We start from the raw sequence: 24,596 nt of genomic DNA, 5'->3' as shown, positions 1-24,596 counted from the left end.
TCCCTGTATGGATGGATGTCTCTGTATCAGCAACCAGGAGGCTTCCCTGAGTGTGGCAAAGCCAGGATTGTTAGGGAGCTCCCATGGCAACCTGACTGTAATCAGCCCTTTTGACTCAGTGTGATTTTAATGAGACTTTGTCCCCCTGCTTCATTCTTGTCAACAACTGCATTATAGTGGATAACATAATCCTCTAAGAAACAAGGAGAGATTTGGTTTTGTGCAGTGCTTTTCTTCTAAAAATATTGTGACTGTTCAAAATGAGAGAGAAAGTAAAGCTCTGAGGAAGTGTCAAAGGTCTAGGACAGAAGGTGCAGCCAGAAGAATTAAAATGGTATAATGTGAAAGGAGATCAGAGATGGGACTGATGTGCCAGGATGAAATAGGACCTCATACAAGCAGTTGTACCTCAACCTTCCCCTTAGTGACTCTGCATTTGGGCCTTTTTGCCCATGATCATTAGTTTATAGGAGAAGTGATGTTGGAAGGGACTTCTGTTCTCTAGTCTAACCTACTGCTCTAGAATGTCAGACCAGGTGGCTCAGGGCTTTAGCCAGTAATGTCTTGGGAACTTCCAATAATGTAGGCTGCATGGCTTCTCTGGGAAAGCTGCTCCATGGCTTCACTGCTCTCTGAAGGAGTTGCTGCATATATCTGGTCTAAAACTCTCCTGTTTCTCATTGTGCCAGTTATTTCTCATTCTCCTACTGTGAAGAGCCTGGCTCCATCTCTTTGATAACCTCAGAGTAGATACTGGCAGGCTGCTGTTATTTTCCCCCCCAAAATGTCTCTTCTCCAGGCTGAAGAAACCACTTCTTACAGGGAAAGTGCTCCAGCTTCCAGCCTTTTTGGTGGCTTTCTGTACTCACTCCAGTTTATTCAAATCTGTCTTGTATTGGGGGGCCAAAAATTTCATGTGGCATCTAGATTGAGTCTAAATGATGAGTCTGGCTCAGCATTTCCTGTAAACTTGACAGATATGCTGATGTAAATAAGTTGTGTGATTCAACTAAGAGTTAGAGCATCCAAATGTTCTTTCCACTAAGGATATGAAACATGGCTGAAGGTCAAATCAAAAGTGTACCTAATGTCCCTGTCATCGTATCTCTCCTTTGCACCTTTGTGAGATGAGTAATAAATTTCCTATTATTTTGTATTTGTTGGCTGCACTGCTGTAAATCAACTAATTGTTAACTACTTTTCCCTAATGATGGTTTTTGTTGTATTTTTTGCAGGTTACATATCACAGGTACTAAAGAATTACACTGACCATGCCTGTGATGGAGAATATGTGTCCCTGAGATGTCCCCACAGAACCACCATCAGCATCCAGTCTTCTTTTTATGGCCGAATTGTACCAAGTCATCAGCTGTGTCCTTCTCGCTATCCCCACTCCTATGCAACTTTAATTAAAGAAGATGTTGCCTGCTCAGTTGGCACTTCTCTTCAGGTATTGTTAAAATGCATTTCTTAATTTTGAACTTCACCTTTCCTTGGTCAGGCAGCTGCTCTCAGTGTTGGTGCAGCACAGACCTGCCTTAAGCAGGGCTACCCAGCATGGGAGCTTTGATATCTCACACAGATTAGTGGATAATTCATCCTTGTAGTTTAGACAGGACTGAATTAGATTTTGATAGTGAATTTCTTAGTTTTCCTGCAACTCTAGTCAGTAACAGTTCAGGAATGTGGTTGAAGGAGAATTACACTTCAGGACTGCATTATGTTTGACTGGGTTGAAGAGCATTATTTTTATAGTTTTCCTTCCCAATTACTAGCTTTTTCAACACATTCAGAAATTGCTGTAGCATTCTTTTTACTTTAGATACTATTTCAAGAGGCTTTTACTTTGGTAACTTGAAACCCAAAAAGAATCCTTGGCTTTGCTTTTTGTGACTCATTTGGCTCTTAGGCCACTGTAAGTGGTCATACATCACTTAACTCGTAACATCCCCCAGTAGTTAATCAGCTCTGACCATCTGTGTAGGGAAAGTTGTCTCTGTGTATTGTCCCAAGAGCACGTGTGACGTCAGCAAATCAAAGGATTACTTGGAAGGTGCCAGTGTTACTCAACTGTCAGTAGGAGCAACTAAAATTAGAAACATGAGTTGGCTGATGTTTTGAGATGAATAGGGTCTGCTCCTGGGTATTGGAGCAAGCACAAGTTTTTCCAAGTGCCAGATTTGGGACTGTGAAAACTTTTGGGCAAAGCTCTCAGTCATCCAGTGTGTTTATGGCTTAGAATCAATAATAACTCATAATAAAAAATTATAGCAGACTAGATTAATGAACCTACAGGGTTAGTGAGTAATTTCTTTTATAATTTGGCTAAAGGCCAGCGTTTTCCACATCACTTCTCCCTCTTGCATCCAGGGTTTTTAAAAGACATTTACAGCATTTTTTAAAAAGTTGATGTGAGTGCTTTGGCTTCCAAATGCCAGTGGTAAGTTCTCAAGAATTTGCACAAGGTTGGTGTTTGGCTGTAGTGTAACCCTTAAGCTGACAAATTTGAAGTTGCCTTCCTGACACTACCACTGCTCAGCGAAGGACTGGGCTGTAGTATGGGAGGATGTGGTCCTTATCAGTGGAAGGTTTTCCCAGATATGATAACAAAAGTTCATAACGAAACAGGCAGTTGTGTTGTTTAGGGTGGGAGAACACAGAGAGAAAGCTTTGGCAGAGGCTAGCCTTCCCTTCTTTTATTGATTTACTGAAAAATTTACTTGCAACATTTCATTTACCAAGGTGATTGATAGCTATGAGCATCACCTGAACCCTTGTGGGTGAATGGCCCACTTAAGGCATCTGGAAGAACTTGAGAAGAGGGAAGATATTACCCTAGGGTTTCCATTTCATGATTTTATGTGTAGGAGGGATTGAAAATAAATCCTTACCTGCCTCTCTTAGCTTTTTATGTCCTCAGACCTGTTCCCCATTAGCTTTGCCTTCAATACTTTGCCTTCAATACTTAGGTGGCTTGTAATTCCCAATCCTTGTTTATCAGAGTGAGAATTGTGTTCCCTGTAGGTAGTCCTGCAGCAGATCCCTTGTGCAGTACATTTCTTACATGACTGTGACCAAAACACTTTTATTAACCCATTTTGGGGGATGCACATGTGCTGGGAAAGCAGTTGACATTCTCTCTTCTGCCACAAATTTCTTGGGAGACCTTTGGCAAGTTCCTGAGCCTCTTTGGAGGAGACTCACAGCCTCTTTGGTGCCTCCAGATGTGGCTTTGATTCTTCCTGTCTTGTGGTTGCCCAGGGTAGGATGAGTCCAAATGCCAGAGATGAATCTCATCTTCTCTCTCAGTACTGGAGGGGGTGAGGCCTCTCTGAGGGGTAAGCCAGGAACTCCACAAGCTGAATGGCAAGCTGCCTGCAGCTCACTGGTAGGAAATGCATGTGTGTAGGAAAATTGGAAAGCTGTAGACAAGGAAATTGTGTGTATTTTTGTGGTTTTGCAACTCAGATATATGGCTGCTACAGGCAGGACCAATTGTGTGTATATTCTGCTTGTCAGTAATTGAAAAAGTCAGCCAAACCAAACCCTTCATAACTAAGTATATAAAATCACTGTGTCTAATCAAACCCATGACTGTATAAATTTGCTGCTTCTCTGGAGAGTGGTCTGGAGGGAGTGAGCAGCATTTATTAACTGTGCTCTGCAAACACTAGCTGTGCATGTAAACTCCCTTTTACAATCTCTCTCCACTGTAAATGTCCAGTTCAGATATTGTTTCTATGTTAAAAAGGGAAAAGAAGAAGTTGATTACACTGAGAGAACCACTACTAATTCAGCTTTAAGGGATTGGCTGCCAGGATTCCTTGCTTTAGTCACTTGTTTTGTTTGCAGACCACCTGGGAGAGTGTGTATGAGACATTAGGGCAGTGACCCAGTGACCCCAGACTACACATTTCTGTTGTTCTAACACTGTAATGTCAGATTCAGTAGGAGCTTTCCAAATGCACAAAGAATTTGGACATTCATAGAATCATCACAGATTCATAGAATGGTCTGAGTTGGAAGGGATCCTAAAGATTGTCTTGTTCTAACCCCCTGCCATGCGCAGGGACACCTTCTACCAGATCAGGTTGCCCAAAGCCTCATCCAATCTGGCCTTGAACACTTCCAGGGATGGGACAGCCAGAACTGGGAAGTCTGTTCCAATGCCTCACCACACTCTGAGTAAAGAATTTCTTAGTATCTAATCTAAATTTACCCTTCTTCACCTCAAGGCTTTTCCCCCTTGTTGTATGACTCCACTCTCTTCTTGTAAGCCTCTTGTAAGCCCCCTTTATGTACTGGAAGGCTGAATTCTGGATCAGTATTTCTGATGCCACTTGTTTTCAACAATGAAACACTTGAGGTTTGTATGGAAGAATGTGTAATGGTTGGCTAAAATTATTGCTTATTACCAGAAAACTATATTACACTTTATAGCTGATTATCTGCAATTTTCTCATTTTGATAAATTGGCAGAAAATAAAACCACAGCTTATTTGTAAGGAAAACAGAAAACCCTGGAGAGCCACTTAATTTGTTGTGCTTCTGCCCCCTGATATTTACCAAAGACATTGAGGGCTAACTTATCTCTTCATTTGCACAGGTACTAAAATCAGCAGATAGATGCTCTTCCAAGGGCAATATTTTGCCATGTCACTTGTTTTCCCAAGAGGAGCTGTGCTTAGAAGGTGCTCTGGAGCTGAATCCCAACTGTCCTTAGAAAGACTAGCTAAGCTAGGGAGGGCCTGTGGGCATGGCCTGTGCCCTGGGTCTCTTTCAACACTCTCCAGGACAAGCAGTCCTTGGTGACAAGGATCACTAGTGCTGCTGATGTGGTATTTCCTTTTGTCCTTTGGGTGAGAGACAGGACACCTTTGCTGCCACCTGTCTCCTGCTGTTGCTTCAGCAGCCCTGCAAAAAGGAGCAGATTCCTTGCATGCTGAGCCCAGGATTCCCTGAACTCTTCCTCCCCCTTTTTTTTTTATTTTCATCCACCAAGAAGGTTTCTGTGAAACAAACCAAAAAAAAAAAACAACCAAAACCAAAACAAAAAAACCAAAAAAACAAAAAACAAACAAACAAACAAACAAAAAAACACCCAAAAACCAAACAAACAAAAAAAAAAGGAAGCAAAAAGGAGCTACCTCTTTGCTGATGGAAAGATGAGACAAACTTTCCAGAAATGGCTCTCAAAGCACAGGCCAGCTGTTGATCACAAGAAGAGAGGGCTGGTGTTGCTGTTTCCAAAGTGGATTTTGTTTTCCCCAGTTATTCTGGATTAAAGGTAAAATACCAACTAAAAGGAAACATTCCCAACTGCCCCAGCTTTCTTGGCAGGCCAAGGACAATGGCTCCTGACATGTCCAGTCACCGATATTGCATGGTCCCACTGATGTCACAGCCCTAAGCGGCCTCAACAAGAATAGAAAAGGGCCCTTTCTCATGACTTTGAACATCTAGAAGATGATGATGGTCAGGGGGAAAGAAGGAAGAAATTGGTAGAAAGGAAGAATAATGGTCATCAGTACCACTGGGAGGAGAACCCATTGTTATATTGAATATTAGAACTCCACAGTTTCTAGGCATTTTGGACAAGGAAGGTTTCAGTCTAAAAAATGTCAGTGAACTAAAGAGCAGCGTGGGAAACTCTTTTTCAGACCACATTAATTACCTTGCAGAGGATGGTGAGCAGTGAGCTCAGGGTCCAGAAGAGTTTTCTGCACTGCCAAAATTGCAGTTAAAATCACAGAACCAATGCTGTTTCATTCATGAATCTTGCCTAAGCTGAAATAGAACTCTCTGGCAAGTGGCTCCTCCAGCTAGTTATTTGCAAGTAGAACTGTTGGATGCAGAGGTCACAGACAATCTCTAAATTGCTGTGTCTGTGAAATCTTTGGCATGACTGAAGTAGCTCATCAGAGCAGAGTGATTATGTCCTGCAGGAGAAGAGGCACTGGAGGCAGAGGTGGCCAGTGCAGCCTGTCTCCCTGATGAGGCAGGACTGCTCCCCAGGGTGTAAGCCTCCTAATGCTTTGTTTACTCTAAATTTAAACTTTCCAAGTCATGGGGCTTCCATCATTGCCACTAAGACCCTGCTTGACAGTGTAATGGTTTGCTCCCAGGGCTTTTTTTTTTCCACTTTGTGTTTTAAGCTTTCCCTTTCTTTAATCCCATGACTTTTGGTTATGCATCCTTTTGTATTTCTTCAGCTTAGACCTCCTCTCCCTTTGAAGTTGACCCTGCATACAGATTAAGTTTCCTACTGTTAGGAAATGTAGGTAATGGTAATTAGGTGATATTTGTAATGCAGCTTTTATCAGGCCCTTCTATTTGGTGAACATGTTGCTGCTCTTTGTGAATTGCTGTTTCTGGGCTCTTTCAAGGCCCTGCCAGAGGAGCACTGGTGAATCCTGCTGGTGTTTTAACATCCCAGCCCACTGCTGTCTGCTCTACTGTCCTGCTGGCATCTACTACCCCCATAGCAGAGCTGGTGACAAGGAATGCATGCCCAGTTTTCAGTCCTTTATTTCACAGTCTGGTATGTTTTTGTGAATCTCCAAACATGTGGGCATAGTTCCCTCCTGCTGACTCTGCTTTGAGCACTGCAAGATCCATGGGAGAGTGATAAGAGATAGTAGAGCACTAAAACCTGCTAAAGATCAAGATTCAGGGCCTTGATCTCCTCTTCAAGTGATGCACAGATGGAATGCAGTAATTTGGGCAAAGCTGAACTAGTTTCTAGTGGAGCAGGCTGGGAAGGTGGCTCAATGAAGCCATAGGCAGGTCACCTGCACCTCATCAGCATGGATTTCACTTCCTTATGTAGTCTGTGCTTCCCTGTTTCTTATTCTTGGAAAATCTTCCTCCATGGACTTCAGTAATTTGCATGAATGGAGATGAATGTTCAGTATTCAGAAACAGGACCTGTAAATAAGTTTTCAACTTGAAAGCACTAAGTTTATAGCATGTTTTAATGTATTACCAGTGTTCAAGGGTACATAAAAGAGTATAAAAATTCGAATGAAATGTGACATGAAGACATTATGAATGCACTGTGCTGTAGGGAGAGTTCATGCTGCCTTGTTTATTGTATTTACTTCTTTCCATTACAAGAATTCTGAAGGTGCACCAATATAAGTGTCGGTGTAACTCCACCATAATGTCCATGCCTGGACTGAATTTGACCTAAAAATACTTAAAATTACTGGTATCTTCTTGCATAAATGTCTTAATACAAAGCTATGTGCATCTTCATTTGACTGCACATGGCTCTGATACATTCATGCAGCTTGCTCTGTGAGTTACTCTCCTCAGCAACACACAATTTGGGCAATTATTTAGTAGGGCTCCTCTGTGTAATTTCATGCATGACTGATATGCCCTGCAGTCATCCTTATGGTCCTTTGAAGATGGAGGCTGCACAGGGAGCAGCCCTGTGATAAAGCCCTCGTTCCCTTTGAGTTTCACCATTGGCTTCTATGGGCCCAAAGTTTCACCCTCAGTGTGTTGAATCTCTGAACTGCTCCAAGGGACCAAGAACTGAGATAAGTTTAATTGCCTTGGGTGTTAAGCTCAGTTGTGGTTTATTTTAAGTGTGCAGGGGAAGCACTTCTTGAAGAGTGATTTGAAGAGACAGGCTAAAAACGAGCACACCCCTGGGAATGGCTGAGGATGGCCTCCTTGCAGAGCTCACATCCAGCTCCTCATTTAAAAGGTTGTTATCTAATGAGCACAAGCAATTACTTAGCTAATGAGCACAACAAAATGAGCACGAGAATGCTGTTTCATCTGCAGTGGCTACTTGAAAGACATGATTTTGAGCTTGAGGCTGCCCTTGCTTTAAGACCCAGTCGCTGCAGGGAGATTAATCCAGGGCATAAATCACAGGGGTTAGATTAGTGTTTGTTTTACTTGAATTCACTTTTCTTGCTCTCTTATCTCCTCTAAATCTTGCAGCTTCTTAGCTCAGTCATGAACCAGGGAGTGGAATGGGTTTAAACAGCCACAGCTTCCCTCCTGAGCACTGGCTGTCAGCCCTCAGGCCTGATTTACCACTGCAACGCAATTATAAAATGGCACAGTGCAATTAATGTGTCTTCCCTCCCCTTTCATGCCAGACAGGAATTCCTGAATTCCTCCTCCACCTTCCTCAGTTGGAGTGATTGTTATAGTATAATCTAAACTGAGATGACTTTATTTGGCTTTAGTCAGGGATACACCAGACTTGGAGACATTAGGAGCTGGTTGTACTTCCCAGTCAGGGACAGTTCTGTGGGCCTATTGCTGTTCCTGTGCAAGTCCAGATTGTTTGTGGGCCTCTTTCTGGCTGGTTTTGTGGTTGTGTTTTCCCACCTTTTCAGCTGACAGTTACAACCAGAATAACAAGGAAAACATAGAATTAATTGCCTACATTTTTCCATTGATTGAGCAAAAACCATGTGAGCTCAAGATATTCCCTCACTACCAAGTGAACTCCCAACCTTCCTGGTGTCAGTCTACCTGATCATCTGCAAATGCTTCAGAAAAAACATCTGACATCTGCCAGAGCTCTGATACTGCCTAGATGTATGAATTTTGAGAGTAAGGCCAGAAAGTCAAGGTCTTGGCTTCTGGTAAACACCAGAACCTCTGGACCTGCAGGGAGCTGTACCTTTGGGGGATCATCTGGTCACACATGTTCTGCACAGTGTTTGAGATGCTGGTATATGTACCAGCATACTGATGAAAGCAGTGGGAAAGAAAATTTCTGTGCATGCAAGGATAGGTAAAAGTTATATGTGCAAGTTTTTAAGTTAACATTAAGACTGGTGTAACAACATTTTTTTTTATTTTTAATCAAGAAAATGCACTGTCAATGAGAGGTATTTTTCCCTGCATTTTTTCCTGATATATTTCAGGAAATATATACATGATGAACATATATATTTTTTTATTTTACTTCTTATGGATATGTTTCATTATGCATGAGACATTACTCAAACTGTGTACAAGAAACCAGAAATCTTAATGATTTTTTTAGATTTTCAGGAAAAAATGTTGTCCTTTGGGGGAGGTAAAATAGAGTTACATTAATGAAAAGGAAATATTGATTTCTTTCCCCCCATGAAACTTTTCAGTCATGGCTATTGTCAAATTAAATTGGAACTGTAGCTAAACACTATAACAAATTACTAAATGGCATATTGAGACTCAAGGAAACTTCACTTTTTTCTGTGCTCTCACAATGGTAGGGATGACTTTTGCTCCTTAATTTAGTTACAAATTTCTCCCTAAGGCTTTGTTTTTTGCTGCCCTCCATCCTTTGCATACCACAGGAAGTAAACTCAGGAGGTTTCACTTATGTGGAGTACAAGGAATAAGCAGGAGCTGCCAAAAGTTAGAGCAGAGCCAAGACAAAGTGGCACTGCCTGAAGGCTTCCCATGTCCATGGTTCTCTGAGGTCAGTGAATTGTTGTCTTTGTTCCTGATGCTGAGCCTGAGGACAGATGAACAAGTGCTGCAGAAGTATCTCAGCTGAGGTTTTCAAACTTGCTTTCTTGTTGGCCTAACTCAGTCTTGCTGAAACCCAGGGAGGTTTTCCAACTGGTTTTAACAGCACCCATGACACAATGCTGAAGGTTCTTGAAATGCCCACCTGTCTGCTGTGAACAGGTTTGTAGTTCAAAACCCGTCTGATGCCTTTGAGGAGAGAAAGCTTCCCTAGAGGGAAAGGAAACATTTGGGATCCTGCTTCTTTTCCCTTGCTCAATATTCTTAGTTTTACTTGTATATAAGTGTGGCTGTCAGTACCAGAAAATCTTTTCAGGTGCACAATGATTTGGAGAAAATTTCTTTCAATATGTGTAGCCCTTCAGAATGGTTTCAGTTTTTCTTTGCTTTTTTGAGATGAAAAGAGTTATCTGTGCTGGAACCATTGCTTAAATTCCTTTGCAACTCACTGGATTTTGCATTAAATTAAATTTCACATGCTGAGTGAGCAGCCAACCCTTATGAGCCTAGAGGAAAGAATATGCTCTTTCTATGCATTTTAATGTGATGGTCAAGCTGGGGCTAACGCTCCCAGGCACCTCCTTCAGTGTTCACCTCACCATCCTAAATCCTGTATTTTTAAATGAAATGCCTGCATTTTATTACCTTTGTAAGTGGAAAACAACAGCATATGTTCTCTGCCTGCTAGAAAAGGCCTGGATTGTTTTGGTTTGAACTTTAAAATAAAGGTCAGACTTGAGGCAGGCATGAATTCTTGCATGTGTCAGCCCAAAAGGTGAAAGCTGTAGGAAGTTATGAGCAACTGCAAATGAGGCAGCTTCAAATTGCACTTGAAACTGGAACAGCTGTTGTTCAAAGCATGACATTCAGAGTTATAATGCTAAAGATTCTATATATTACATTCAGGAAGAACTCAAAAATAGAAAGTACTCACTGAAGCAGAGAGAAAATTGGTTTGGGTGGCACATGGTTGAGCAGGAACAGCCTTTATGTTAATGGCACAGGGAGAAGATTGTGGGAAAGCCCAAATATCGAGGTAGGTATAAGAAAAGTGAACAGAGAGAAGACAAAAGAGACCAGGGGAGCCTAAGGGAATTTCTGAGGAAGGATTTTCCAGTGCCTCCTTGCAAGTGAAATTAATTGTTTTGGGGCTGGAATTCACAGCTCTGTATCACAGGGACTTAACGAGGCTGGTGGATTACCTCGCTCTGTGGTCTCAAAATGCTCTGACAGGTTCATATGTGTCAGGCAAACATTATGGTAATTTTAGTGCTTTAGGGGCTCTACAGGAGTACATAAATACCACCCTAGCCATCCAGCTGAATTTAAAACTTAATTACTGCCCCACTCAATAATATTCTCCCCCCCTACCACTGCTTTAGAGGATCACAGGGTTAAAAGAAATCATTAATCTTCCTTAATGAAGCTATTTTCTAGCAGGAGACAGAATGTCTTGCCCCTGAGGATTCTGAGATGGAGTTTTTGTGAGTGTTGTGAATGGGGGAGTGGGGAGCAAGTGCTAGAGGAAAAGCAGAAAAGGGGGTAGGACCCAAAATGCCAGTAGTGGGAGAAGCCCCTGACTCACAGTCCCTTTCTGAGTTTAGCTAAATGAATGTAATAATCATGGGAGAAGAGGAATGAGCCCTATTAAAAACTGTCTAAATTGGCTGTATAACAGTGTTCCTACCACAACTACTAATTATTGGAATACCAGCAATTTATATCTATGTATTTACCAGCTTTTATATAACTGAGACAAGAGCTGTCTTGAAATTGTGTATCTCCAGAGAAATCTAAAGCAGTTTGGTGGTGGCAGAGTTCAAGTCTTTACTTTTAACTGTCAAGGTGGATCCATGTCCTCAAAGCTGCTTTTCCTGGGATTGTACTGTCTTGTATTATGATTAAATGGCATGCAAGTGTTTCAAAATATCTGACCATCCCAGTGCAAATCCTTCCTTTTGCACCCATACAAGGGGATGAAAACCTGCTCTCCAAACAGTGCAAGGAGCACTGGGTCCGTGGCTCCTGTGGCACCCGCTGTGTTGGACACCATCACCTGCCTCCTGCCAGGGCTGGTTGTGGAGGCAAGGATGGCCTTCCCTCTCTGCAGGTTGTGTCTGTTTGATGTTCCCTTTAGCGGGGACACTGAAGTGCTTTTGTTTCTCTGTTTCTGGTGCCCATCCCCGGCTGCAGAAGATGCTGGATGAGTGCCAGGACAGGCGGAGCTGCCAGTTCCTTGTCAACAGCCGGCTCTTTGGGACGGACCCCTGCCCCGGGACCGGCAAGTACCTCCTCGTCTGGTACAAGTGCAGGCCAAGTAAGTATTTCTCTATCAAATCTCTTTGCTCTGTTGAGACCAAAGCATTTTCATACTTAATACTCACCAGAGAGCCCTTCTAGGACTTGTTCCTTTCCACCTCTATTTTCAGTGTAAGACAACTCCCAGTGTGGAGCATTTCCCTTTCGCCCCTCACTTGCTGCCTTGCTGGGATGCTCCTGCTCTGCCTCCTTCCTGCTTGCCAGCAGCCCGAGTTTCTGCAGGTGCCAGTGCCAGCCTTTGCCAGTGTTCAGCTCATGGTGTCAGTAGTGGGTGGGCTCCTCCTGTTCCGTCCTGCTGCTGCCTTCCTGTCTGGTGGGTAGAGGGACTTGTCCCATCTCTGCTGGCTGCTCCAGGGGCAGTGGGAGCTCCTTGCCTGGCCCTCAGAGCTGGGTGCCTCAGCAGGCCCTGGTGGTGGTGTGACAGGAACCTCACCTGCCCACACCATGCCAAAAGCGAACTTTTAATTGCTCCCAGATCAGGCTGGGAAATATTACCCTGTGTTTTGCATGATCTCATTAGCTGTTTTTAAATTAAATGGGGCTGTATACTGGGGTGCAGTCATGTGTGCTGCAGAGGAGTGAGCCCAGAGCAGCTTTGGCTCAGGACAACCAACGCCTTCTTGGCCAATTCCTGGCCCAGCAGGGGAGTTAGCACGGCCTAGACACCATTCTCCATCAGGGCTTTGGAAGCAGATACATTGTTTTGGAAACTGATCAGGTTTGATGTGGACAAACTGTGCCCACTGATGTCAGCTTGAGAGCAGGACCCATTTCTATTTAAGCACAGGTCTGATGAGGAGCATCTGAGGGAGCTGGGGGCATTTGGCGTAGAAAAAGGAGGCTCAGGAAGGACCTTATCACTCTACAACCACCTGAAAGGAGGTTGTACCAAGGTGGGGGTCAGCCTCTTCTTCCATGTAACAAATTATATGACAAGAAAAAATGGCCTCAGGATGCACCAGGGGAGGTTTAGGTAGGTTCTAAAAACTGGAAAAATCTCTTTACTGAAACAGTGGTCAAGCATTGGAGCAAGCTGCCTTGTTCCACTCTTCCAAGGGAAGTGGTGGAATCACTGTGGTTGGAAGTATTCAAAAGTGTGTAGATGTGGTGCTTAGGGACATGGTTTAGCAGTGGACTTGGCAGTGCTGAATTAATAGGACTTGGTGATCTTAGAGATGTTGTACAACCTCAATGATTCTATGAATTAACTGGTTATGGCAATTAATCTGGACATGGCATTTCAGACCAGCCTCAAGATTTTTAGATGACCTTACAAACATGGCCCCAGCATCACAGCAGCAGTATTTTTGGGGAAGAAACAAAAAACTGGAAAGTTTTCACAGGAGAGAAAAACAGATCTGACTTCAGAAAAGGTTTAAAACAAAAGCAGAAACATTCAGACTGCCAGCAGCAGCACAGAAGAAGACTTTTTGCCTCAGCAGGCAGAGACCTGTGTTAATGAAGTGAGGGGGTCTGGCCAGATCTGTGTGGAATTCAAATCAGAAGTAGGTAATGAAGCACTTACATTTGTTGTGGGATTTTCGTGGGTGATTGTAACATCTCTTGTTGGGCGAGAAATGCATCTCTTTGACAAGGGTGTTCTCACAAGTCCTCCTGAACCTGCAGTGGTTGTATCAAAGCTCACTTGAAAAATGTGACTATTGAGGCCTGAGCTGAACTTCTGAAGGTACTTCAGAACCCTTCTGTGCATTAATATTTATGGCTTGGCATTCTCTGCTAATTACAGATATAGTAGTAAAGAAGGAGTTTGTCAGTGTGTAGAGTAGATGATTTTCCTGAAAGAGAGCAGGGGAAGCTGCTTGAAAATATTTCCCCCAGACCTTTTTCAGGCAGCTCAAATTTTGCAGAGTGAAACAGGATAATCTGACAGAAATTATTGTTTCTTAGTGATTGGGCAAACTTTTAATCGGAGCCCACTAGATTACTAACAATGTTTGAAATATGTGAGAATTAGCCCAGTGATACCAGGTCATAGTCAGCCTTTCCCTGGTGATTCAAAATGTTAATTTTGAGTCTCACAAACAGTATCTAGTGCTGTTGTGAGTTCAATAAGCCTTTCCACCTATCTATAGGGAGAAGGCTAATGAGGGGACTGAGGAATGATGCATTCATAAAATGCGAAATACAGGACAATAGAGAAATTTTGGTGGGCTTTTTGGGTTATTGACCATTTGTGTATTGTTTATGAGCTGTAAGTAAATATATGCTTAAGAACTGAACCCCAAGACTGTGGTCCTATGAAGTTTTGAGCTGTTCCAGAAAGTGTGAGCACACAGAGTTGTAATCAGAGTCCTTGTGAAGAGCTCACTGCCTGGCACAGAATTTGATCATAAATTTACCAAAAGACAAATATAATCTTTTGTGTTATGTTTCTAAATTTGTCTTTCTTAACAGCAGACATAAGAGAAATACTTTAATAAGAAGCTATTTAAGGTCTGAATTGTCTTGAATTGATATTGATATCTATTTCTTTTTGTTGCTTATTGAGGGAGCCTGTTATGATCATGTCTCTGAAGTAGATGTTTTGGTTAAGCACCTACTAGGTAAAATGAGTGTGAATTTTCTGGCATACAGGTGTTAGAGGCACTTTGGGAAGTGGCCTGCAGAGTTTGGACAGGACATCTTTAATATAAAATAAGGATACCCAAGCTCCTCCATTGCCAGAGTCATGCTGAAGCCTCAGAAGGCCTCTGATCAGAGGTAGTTGTCCAAAGAGAAAGACTTCCTTGAAAGAAAGCAAAACTGAAGGTTGTGGCATTTGCTTGTACCTTTGCTGAGGGATTAAGAGATGGTGGAGTCATCCCCTCGAGCTACTGTCACTGCAGCTTTGTCTCCCTGACATTCCCCTGCGTTTGAAATCGAGTGGTTCCGATGCTCGGTGCTCTGTGAGGTTCATGCACAAGGCAAGGTGCTATTTTTGGGCAGAATTTCAAGGAGATGGAGGACAGTAAATCAAGCTGAAACTGAAAGACAAAGATTTTTCAGGTGATGGGGCTCTGGGGGGCAGAGCAATGAGGGGATGTCTCCTGTACTCATCCCTCACAGACTGCTCTTGCTGGATGCAGGGAAAACTTGTGCAGAGGTGTTGCAGCTCACCTCCTCTAGAAATTAAAATAAATAATTCAGAGAAGTGCATGCTTAACTAGAAGCAGTGAGAAAGGAATTTGCTTGTGTGTTTTTTGGAAGCCTTGTGCTATTCATGGTCTCCTAGGATCCAATAGATGGACCTGGGATCTAATGGGCACTCATCTTGCATGTACAGGACTCAGATATGTGCAAGGAACCTGCTTTTAAGTGTCAGGAGTTTGGCAGTCCAGTAAATTCTCTGTGCCTGTAAATAAATAAATATATGTGCGTACTTTTAAAAGTTTAGGATGTGTAAGGAGATCAGAAATGATCAATAAAATACTCTGTTCTGTCTCAGTTTGGGGAAAGGGGGATTTACTTACAACTACCAAGTGTCTTGAGGGCCAAGGTCCGTCAAAGTGTAGAGAAGCTTAGATTTATTTTCAGCTGACGTGGTGGTGTTTGATCAAAGCTTGGACTCTATGATCTTGGTCTCTTCCAACCTCAATGATTTATTGGTTATTGATTTATTATGGTTTATTTTCTTTTTCTATATCATGTGTGTCTTAGTTCCTAATGTGTGCCACCCTTTGGGGGGATGGTCAGAGGCACAGTACAGGTCTCAGCAGAGCACAACTTGTGCTTCTTCCCTTGGAGGTGCCTCTGCAAATCTCCTGCTGTCCACAGTCTCAGCAGAGCCCCTGCAGGCTCCCTGCAGCTCAGGGTGGCCATGTGCTGCTGCAGCACTGAAACCTGGAATTGTTCTCTCCTAGTGTAGGTTTAGTTTGGAATTTAGCACTGGCCAGAGATGGTTTCCAGTGGGAAGTCTGGGTATGGGCACCTTGTTTTAGAAGCTAAAAAAGTTGATGAGAATGGTGAATGAAATTTGGTCCTACAACAGTGGGCCTTGGTGCCAGGGAATGGGCACATTCAATTTATCAGGGCCAATGTATCCTGAGATCCACATCCAAAGTGCATTGAAGCCTAGGATCAAGCCCTGAACACACAGGGGACTTAAATCTCCAGGGTACCTTTCAGGATCATTAAAAAATAGCACATAAATCCAATTATTTCCCAGGTAACATGCTGATTTGATTTAGACCCATTAAGTGTAATTACCGGGTGGGCTGCAGGAACAGATAATTAGAGGGAATTGACATACTATTTAATTGGACTAACATGAATTCCCTCTAACTGAAATCTGGATTCACCAATATTATTCAAACAATTCAGTGTTTGTTCATCCCCCTCACTTCAGAGACAGAGAACTGTGTAAGATTGTGTGTTATTGTAAGCTAGGAAATATTTGCTCCGTGTGCCAGACTTTCTGGAGGGGCTGTGTGATCTAATCCTGGCTGGGAACAGGATCTATGGAGCTGCCCAAGTCATGCTGAAGAAATAACTTCACCTCTCTGCATCCCAGCAATACCACTGCAGGTGATTTTATTTGGTTTGGTTGCTGCTCTGGGCTATTGCACCAGCAGAGATCCATCTGCCCCTGCACAGCAGCTCTTTGCCCATTATGGCTTTTTGGTTGTTTGATTATTTTTTGGCTTTGCTGTTTCAAAAGTGTCAATGCTCCTGAACAAAATAGGGACATAAATGTTTGTCCTGCTCTGCAGAGGGAATACTTAGGGTGAGATGTGTTGTCTGAGTGGCCATTTCAGGCAGTGCTGTCGAGAAAGGAGATGGCTTCTACCTTATTTATTTGACTTACTCATGAGATCTCCACGTAGTGCCTTTCTTTTGTGTCCTTCTTTGCCATTGCCATACTGTCCTGGATGGAATGATTCCTTCTCAGCTCTGAAGAGCCTAAAGCTGTAGCTTCCCATAAAATGCTACAGTGATATTTTCCCACATTTCTCTTTGGCAGTTACTACTTTAGCTTATGACTTCAAGGATTCTGGGAGGGATAGTCTACAGCCATTTTTTAAAATTATTTTTCTTTCATTTTAAAATGCTGAGTGAAGCAGCTGATGTGATAATTGAAGGATGGTGACTATGAAGCTCCTCTGTACTAATCATCCCAGTCATGTAACAAAGTGTAAATCCAAACTTTGCTCCTCTACGTTCTATTCACAAATGTAAGCCTGAAGCCTTTGAAGTTTCAGAAAGACTGGATTGTGGAGCCTAGGCTCCAATTTCAGCTCAAATCCCTCTGTAACAATACAAAAACTTATTTGGGAAAGGAACATCAAGGCTCTGAGAAAAGTATCTGGAAGGAAACGTTTGCTGGCAAAGGGTGAAGTGCCAAAAGTTTGTGAGGAGTTAGGAGGAGGAAAGGGGGTGAGGGAGGTCCCTTTGTCCTGGTTTGGAACCTGTAGCTTTGATTTACTGGAAAACCTTTGAGCTGAGAACCAACTGGACACATGTTTTGAGGAGAGCAGGCTTTAATTCTCTTCACCATAGATTTCACAAAATGTAAGATACAAATGTAAGAAGCCCAGTTAATTCTTGTGAAAAGTCAATGACTGTTTTTCAAACATGGGAATGACCATCCTGAAGTCCTTACCAAAATCTTACTCAGACAACTTTATTTTTCTTAACAGCCCTAGGTAGCTTTAACTAGAAAGCAAATGAATTTAAAAAACAATTAGGAATTAATCCCATTTAGATCACCTTCTGATAAAAGTGTCATCTTCAAAATTCTGCTCTCTATCATACAGTGACAGCACTGCCATTCTGTATCCCAGAAGTGTCTGCCTTATGGTGAAGATGTGCAAGTTTTTTTGCCAGGGCAAACAGCAGAATGGCATCAGTGTTGCCAGAGCCATTCCAGCTATCAAAGAACAGTGAAGAGTCCTGTTCCATGTTGTGATTTCATGTCTTTTGGTGAAATGGTCAGGTCTGCTCATCAGATTTCAGCTGAATTGGCTGAAAAGTATAGAAAGGACATTTTGGAAGGACCACCTAAGCTTGCAGTGAGTGCCTCTTCTTCAACTTTTAATTTTCCTACAGCCCATTCCTTCAGTATTGAATCTTGTGTCTTCTTTGCCTTTGGCTTTGCTTGGCTGGGTATTGCATCTTTTCTGTTAAATTCAGTGAACACAGCCTGAAAAGCCACATCTCATCACACATCTTCAAGGCTTGCATTCCCTAGACAGAATTTGTAAAATGCTGTGAGGAGAGCAGAAGGCTATAGAAAGTATAGAGGTTTTGTGGAAGTTTAAGATGAGACCAAAGAAGGACCTAAATGTATTCCTGGTTGCTTTAATGCTGGTGATTGATTCTGGTGCTGGAATAGATTGGTAATTCAGTGGTCATCAACCCTTTCAGAAAAGCATTAATCTCCTTCATCAGACAGTTTTATTGGTGGCAAGAGAAGTTCACTGTATTGTTTGCTGCATTGCTTTTTGGTGGGCCAGGCTTCCCAAAGCAGCATGACGGAGTTGGGGATGTTTAATGGGCACATCCCCCTGGCCCAGCCACTGAGGCAACAGAAAGAGCCTTTTGCTTCCTGCATTCACCAGCTCTCTCTTGCTTATCTGTATTATTTCAAAACTGTTAAGGTGATGCAGGGAGTGGAAATTTATAAGGGCAATAAAACCTCAGGCAGCAACTGCTGTGGTGATGAAAAGGTGTAAATAAAGGAATGGTGTAAATAACAGAGGTCAGATCTATCAGCCCACAATTGTGGCCAGAGAAATGCTAATGCTAATGATTAATACTGTTTTAAGCTGTTGATGCACAGAGATTTTCAGGAGCTGTCAAATAGCCCTATCTCTGTAGCACATTAATCACTTGACTGCCAGAAGGAGGATTAACAGGAATATGTGATTCCAGTGTCAGCAAATGCAGAGATTGTTGTCAGTTTAATTATAAATATGATTGCAATATTAATACAATATATTAACTAATGTAATAAATGGAAATATTATATTATCACTAATGTAATTATATTACAGTATTTTTATTATAATCATAATTTCCTGCTCCTGCAGAGAATGAAACTGCTGCTGGACCTTGGAAAGTAAAAAAAAAAAAATAAATCCCATTTTGCTTTCAAACGTAATAGTCAGGCCCCATAATAAGGAGGCAGTGAAAACCATGGTGTTTCCTACTATGTAGATATAAGGATTCCCTTTGCTAGATCAGGTCTCCAGTGTCCAGATGTGAACCACTAAAAAAGACAAATTCTGAAATCTGCCTAAATTGTAGAAATTTCTGAGCTGTGACTTTACAGATCCTCTTTGTCCATTGTCATTTAAGTTTTCTGTGGGTTGGGGAAAAAAACCCCCACAAACCAGGGATAACAATACCCTTTTCTAAGCCATGAATTTTAAGTGGAGGAAAAGGAAGGGTTAGACTTTCAGTGCTGGGATAGGTGAGTCCACAGCAGTGCCAGGAGGAGCTCCCCGTGTTCCTCAGGAGATCCAGCCCATCCTTGGGCACTGTGGCACCCGTGGTGCCTTTCTGTGCTGAGGGCAGAGGCTGTGTGGTGGCTGGTCCTGCAGGTGTCAGAAATGGCATTGGCTGCTGGCAGGGGCAAAGTGATCAGGGAGTCTTCTCAGAAGATCCAGGAGTGTTGGAGTGATTAACTGGAACACAAGGAAACCAAGTTGTGAAAACAGAGGCCATAAGTCTATATCCCAGCAGAGTTCTACAATGGTAGAGGTTTGCAAGCTCTGAATGACAGATTTCAGAATTTTCTGGTGCACTGGTGAAGAGCTGAGATGAACAACTTGCTCCAGAAACCATATTCTTAAAAGCAAACTGCGATGCTGCAAAAGTTAACTTCTGTGGAAGTTTGGGTCTGTTGTATTACTCCACAGATTAACCTGTGAGTGTAGGACTCACAGAACAGAGTAGTAAATTTATACAGCACTCCTGCAGGATGTCCTATATATGGACTAATTCAAGACTGAAAATATGGACCAATTGTTCTCCTCAAATAAATGTCTTTTAGGGGAAAAAAAAAAGAGGCAAAAAAAAAAAAAGCAGAAGAAAAAAGGCAGAGAAGAGTAAATCTCTGGGGTATTGTCATGGTTATAAACTCTTTCCATTACTGTGCATTTCCTCATTATTTTTTCAATATCTGTCCTACACTTGGTTTGCAAATTGACTACATATTTTTTAAAACAAGTATCTCCTGATAGTTTGAATGTTTTATCATACTAATGGTGTATCAAGCTCTTCTAACTTGCACACTGATTTTTCTGACTACTTCAAAGGCACTGGAGGTTGTCACCTATTCATGTATCTGTGAACTGCGACCTCTAAAGCGTCCATGATGAATTTTGGAAATTTGGTTACTGTATTTCTCTCAGCTACATTCTTTTTTCCTTTCTAGACAAAGCCATTGAGGGAATACTGTGTAGTTAATTATTTAGGACAGTAGTGAATTGGCTTTTAATCTAGTAGACCTCATTTTCCCATATTGTATTCTCTAGGCAACTCAGTGGGTTATATGTAAAAATATCAATCAGGTGTCCTTTTAATGTTCCTGTGTCAGAATTATTATCACCATTATTTTAACGTCTGGAGAAGACTATTTTAATGATATAAGACTAAGTTCTCCCTTTCAGCTATTTCAATAATGACTTTAGCAGCATTACTCCAGATTTATATAATCACTGGAAGAGCAGAGCAAAACTGCTGTGAGCAGTGGTGCTAATTAAGTATTTTTCCTTATGTATCTTTAAGCTACTTTCCCTTATTGCATCTCTCTCATCTTTTCATTGGAGTACAAAATTTTGGCTGTGCTTCCCATGTTGCCTCCTATAATGTTGGTAGTCCTGATTTAAGTCCATGATAGCTGGCCAAGTTTACAGTTTACAGTTTATTAATTGGCTGCTTTACAGGTCATAAATCCATGCTGGTTGACTGGTGGGACAGTGCAATGAATACAACCAGCTTTGGCACTGGTTTGGCTCTCTTCTGAAATTGGCTACCAGCTCTTAAAAATGTACAGGGACTTCACTACATTTGTCATCTCGATGTTTCTGTCAAATCTCACTGAACTTTGGCCAGCAGGTCTTTGGAAGCAGAACTAACAAATGGTGAAGCAGAGGCTTAGGCAGCAGAGCACCAGTAAGCCAGAGCTGCTTCAGAAAATCAGCCCAATTTCAGTAATGGAAGAAATAGGAAGAAAATTAAATTTGTCCTGGGCTCCCAGGTGTTATTTTTAACTCCTACCTCATAGTCTAGTGCACATATTCTGATTTTTTCCTTTTTTTTCCCCTCCTTAGATAAACATATACCTCTCTTTGTCCAACAGGAAAGTGCAACTAGGTGCATCTGAACTCTGCTTTGGAAATGAAGTGTAGCAGTTAATTTGCAGCACGGCCAGCCTTTTCACAGCAGAATATAAAAGGACAGCTACTTCAGACTAATGAAAGTGACAGTGGGGAGAGGTGCCTTTTAAACACTGCAAATTGGATAGGTGCATCAGGAGTGTAATTTTAAGGGAATCTGACAAGGTCGTTTGCAAAGAACAATCTTCTTACTTGTCAAAAGGGTTTCAGACCTCCAAAACTTGGCACTCTTGAGTTTTCAGGGTACTTTTGAAGTTGGCAGGCTGCCTGTTTAATATAATTTTGGACTGTCATCTGAATTGTATCTTTCAGAATTTCAGATTATCTCCTGTAGAAGTAAGTGGTGCACGCCAGGCTGCCGAGGGTGGTGAACTTCAGTTCTTAAAAATTATATGAGACCATCTTCACAAAAATTTTCTCAAGGGAAAATTGAACTGAAATAATGTTAAAAGATATCTGTATGCAAATATATGATTTTGTGACACTGACTTTTTTTAATGCTCCAAATAAAGGTAAAATCCTTTTTAGATTCCTTTGAAATGAAAGAGTCACCTGGTAGCCCACAGTAAAATGCTTGTGGGGGAGTGGTAGTGAGGGCTGTACTCCAGGACTCTGGAGACTTTTTTGTCCTGGAAAGGTTTTCTCCATCCAGCCCTGCCTAAGGGAATGCTGACTGGATTGATATGGATTTATTCAAATCCTGATATGAACAGAAAGTTCTCATTAGTAGCAGGGTCGCATGGAATTGGAGGAAGCTCTGGAAGTCAGGATATGAAGTGCATATCATAAGTAAATTTAGAAGAAAACAGAAAAGAAGGGAGCCATAGCAATGTGAACTGGTCTAAATGTAGGCTTTTTGTCATTGGGAGAAACTTCTGACCTTTGTTGACTGTCCCCTGAAAAGATGAGGGGGAATGGCTTTAAACCACAGATCTAATTTGAGTCTACTCTTTAAAGGAGGGTAAATTCAGATTGGATATTAGGAGAAAATCCTTCACACTGAGTGTGTCGAGACACTGGCACAGGTTGCCCAGAGAAGCTGTGGCTGCCCCATTCCTGGAAGTGTCCAAGGCCAGGTTGGATGGAGCTTGGAGCAAACTGGGATAGTGGAAGGTGTCCCTGCCCATGGCAGAGAGTTGGAATGGGATGATCTTTAAGGTGCCTTCCAAGCCAAACCATTTTATGAACCTGTGAATCTATGATTTACATTCAGGGTCTTGAAGGCCAGAACCTGCTTATGTCTTTCAAAGCTCAAAAGAGGATGAAATACTAGAATAATAAATGCTTTCTTCAAATGAAAAATAAGTAAATATATAACATAGGAATAGAAGCATGGGGAAAAGATTTGAAGTGGTGCATTGACTGGAAAATACTCTTTAATACAATTTTTTCTTCTCTGCAGGGGTGTAGTAGCAGTGAATGCTGTTGAAGGCACTTTTTCTCTCACTGCTTGAGATGCACTCCCTTATTTTAGTTTTGGGATGGACTTAGTTCTACTTAACCCTAAAATTATTCTCTATGTTTTACAAAAGTTCCTGGAAATTAGCTGATTGTGGAGAAAAAGAAAATATAAAAACAGGGTCACAGGTTACTAGGAAGGGCACTGGATTGGTATCTCCAGGATGAGTTGTTCATGGGCAGTCCTGTGCACAGCACTCTTATTCAAGATGCTGCTTAAAGGTGTTTGTCCTAGTTTTTAATAGGTTTACTGTCTTGAAACTCATTTTTCCACTTCTCATGGAAGAGATGTAAGCAGGTTCTCACTATACTCATCTCTCACATGACTAACAGGATTGCTGGAACAACTTGCCCAAGGAAGTTGTGAAGTCTCAGTCCTTGCAAATGTTAAAAGCTTGAATGGATATGGCCCTCAGCCACCTGCTGCTCCAGTTTACTCTGGTCTGAACATGGGGGTTGGCCCAGACATTCTCAGAGGTGCTTTCTGTTCTCAGTGACTCAGTGAATTATGGTCTGGAGTGACAATGTCCACAGTAAAAAGTTCAAATTTCCATGGTTAACCCTTACTTTGGCTTCTCTCTTTAGGCTGACACAAAAAAATTGATGTGGTGGCTTTGCAATGTAAGTATTCTGCCCAGGCATGTGCTGAAATCACCAAAATCTCACCACATGCTTTATCGCCATCTTTATTATTTGGGGATGGTTTCCAGTGTCCATAAAAATTTGTTGAAATTTAACTGGTGGCTAAAAGGTTGTGTATTCCACTTGTGCATCTCAGCTGTTCCACTTTAAAATCAATCCATGCCTGACAGGTGCAGTAGGAGCTGGAGGAGGGAAGAGTGACATCAAGCATTGGAGGTGTGCCCACCATTACTTGTGGAGAGAGTGGCTGGAAGAGAGTTCTCCCTATGTTCTTTTTCACAGACCAGCACAAACCACCATCCAGTAGTTAAATGTAGCTATTTGTCAGCTGAAGGGAATTAGGTGATGGTGGAATGGTCACAAATAGCTACATCCATATAATGAAGAGTTATGAGTTTCAAGGCAAAAAGTGTTCTTTCTTTTGGGTGGCATGAAGAGGAACATATAACAAAGCTGCGATGAATGTGAGTGAGGCAAAAATTGGGTTACAGAGAAATTACTGGCTAAGATGATGTCCAGTTTGGTTCTGAAGTGACACTTTGGGTGCAGTCATGTTAATTTAACAGTTATAACCTATATAAGAAAGTCTTCTATGGGAAACAATCCTGACCTGATAAAGAATTGGGGAAAAGCATCTCTGTTTCCTACAAATTCACTTTGCTCAGATGCTCAATTCTAAGATTTAAATCCTTTAGGATTTTGTGAAGAAAACAGATTTCTCTTTACATGTATTTCCAGCTCTTTGATCTGGGAAATAGGGTCAGCTATTATGCACTGATTAAGTGAAGTATGCATACTTGGAATAGCAAATTTCATAATGTTTTCCACAAGTTCTGTTCAAAATTATAATTTTAGGCAAGGTGAACCTCTGGCATTGATGCATTTCATCATTTTGTTAGAAGCAAAATATCTTTAGGAGCTTTTGTGTCTAAGGTCTCACAGAGATTGAGGCAATTGACATTTTGTTTTGAGATTCCAAATCAAGATAATTCAGAAAATTCTTGTGAGCCAAAAGGGAAATCATTCTTAAGATACTGGCTAAATGTAATTGCTAATGGTCATACAGGTTAATATTATTGTACACATCCAATAATTACTAAAGGTCTTCTTATTGACTTTACTGTTTGAGAGAGACCATTTTTCTATTAGAAACATTTATAATTGTTTTCCTGTAATTGTCTGAGATAAGTTACAATTGTGTCATATAATGACCTTTAAAAACATGTCTAGAAAAGCCTGCAGCTGTTCCCTCCTTGGGTTCTCTCTACCGAGTTATATTTAAGCCAGTGTCTCTGAAACCAGGCGGTAATAAAAGGGATATTATCCTTAGCAAATATCTTAATC

At 41.7% G+C, this 24,596-nt stretch overlaps 1 protein-coding gene across 1 annotated transcript in view; it reads left to right on the top strand.

Annotated features, from left to right (window-relative positions):
* The window catches only part of LOC118685121 (protein eva-1 homolog C-like), a 204,692-nt gene that overhangs the window by 54,985 nt on the left and 125,111 nt on the right, over nt 1-24,596 (top strand). Inside the window, exons 2-3 of the mRNA XM_036380534.2 lie at nt 1,236-1,450; nt 11,686-11,809. Of these exons, the coding sequence (XP_036236427.1) occupies nt 1,236-1,450; nt 11,686-11,809 (339 nt within the window). The remainder of the gene's footprint in view (nt 1-1,235; nt 1,451-11,685; nt 11,810-24,596) is intronic.

Source organism: Molothrus ater, chromosome 3 (genome assembly GCF_012460135.2).
Source record: "Molothrus ater isolate BHLD 08-10-18 breed brown headed cowbird chromosome 3, BPBGC_Mater_1.1, whole genome shotgun sequence".
NCBI classification, from domain to species: domain Eukaryota; kingdom Metazoa; phylum Chordata; class Aves; order Passeriformes; family Icteridae; genus Molothrus; species Molothrus ater.
The sequence above is the reverse complement of the archived record's forward strand: the minus strand, read 5'-3'. Positions and strand labels throughout refer to the sequence as shown.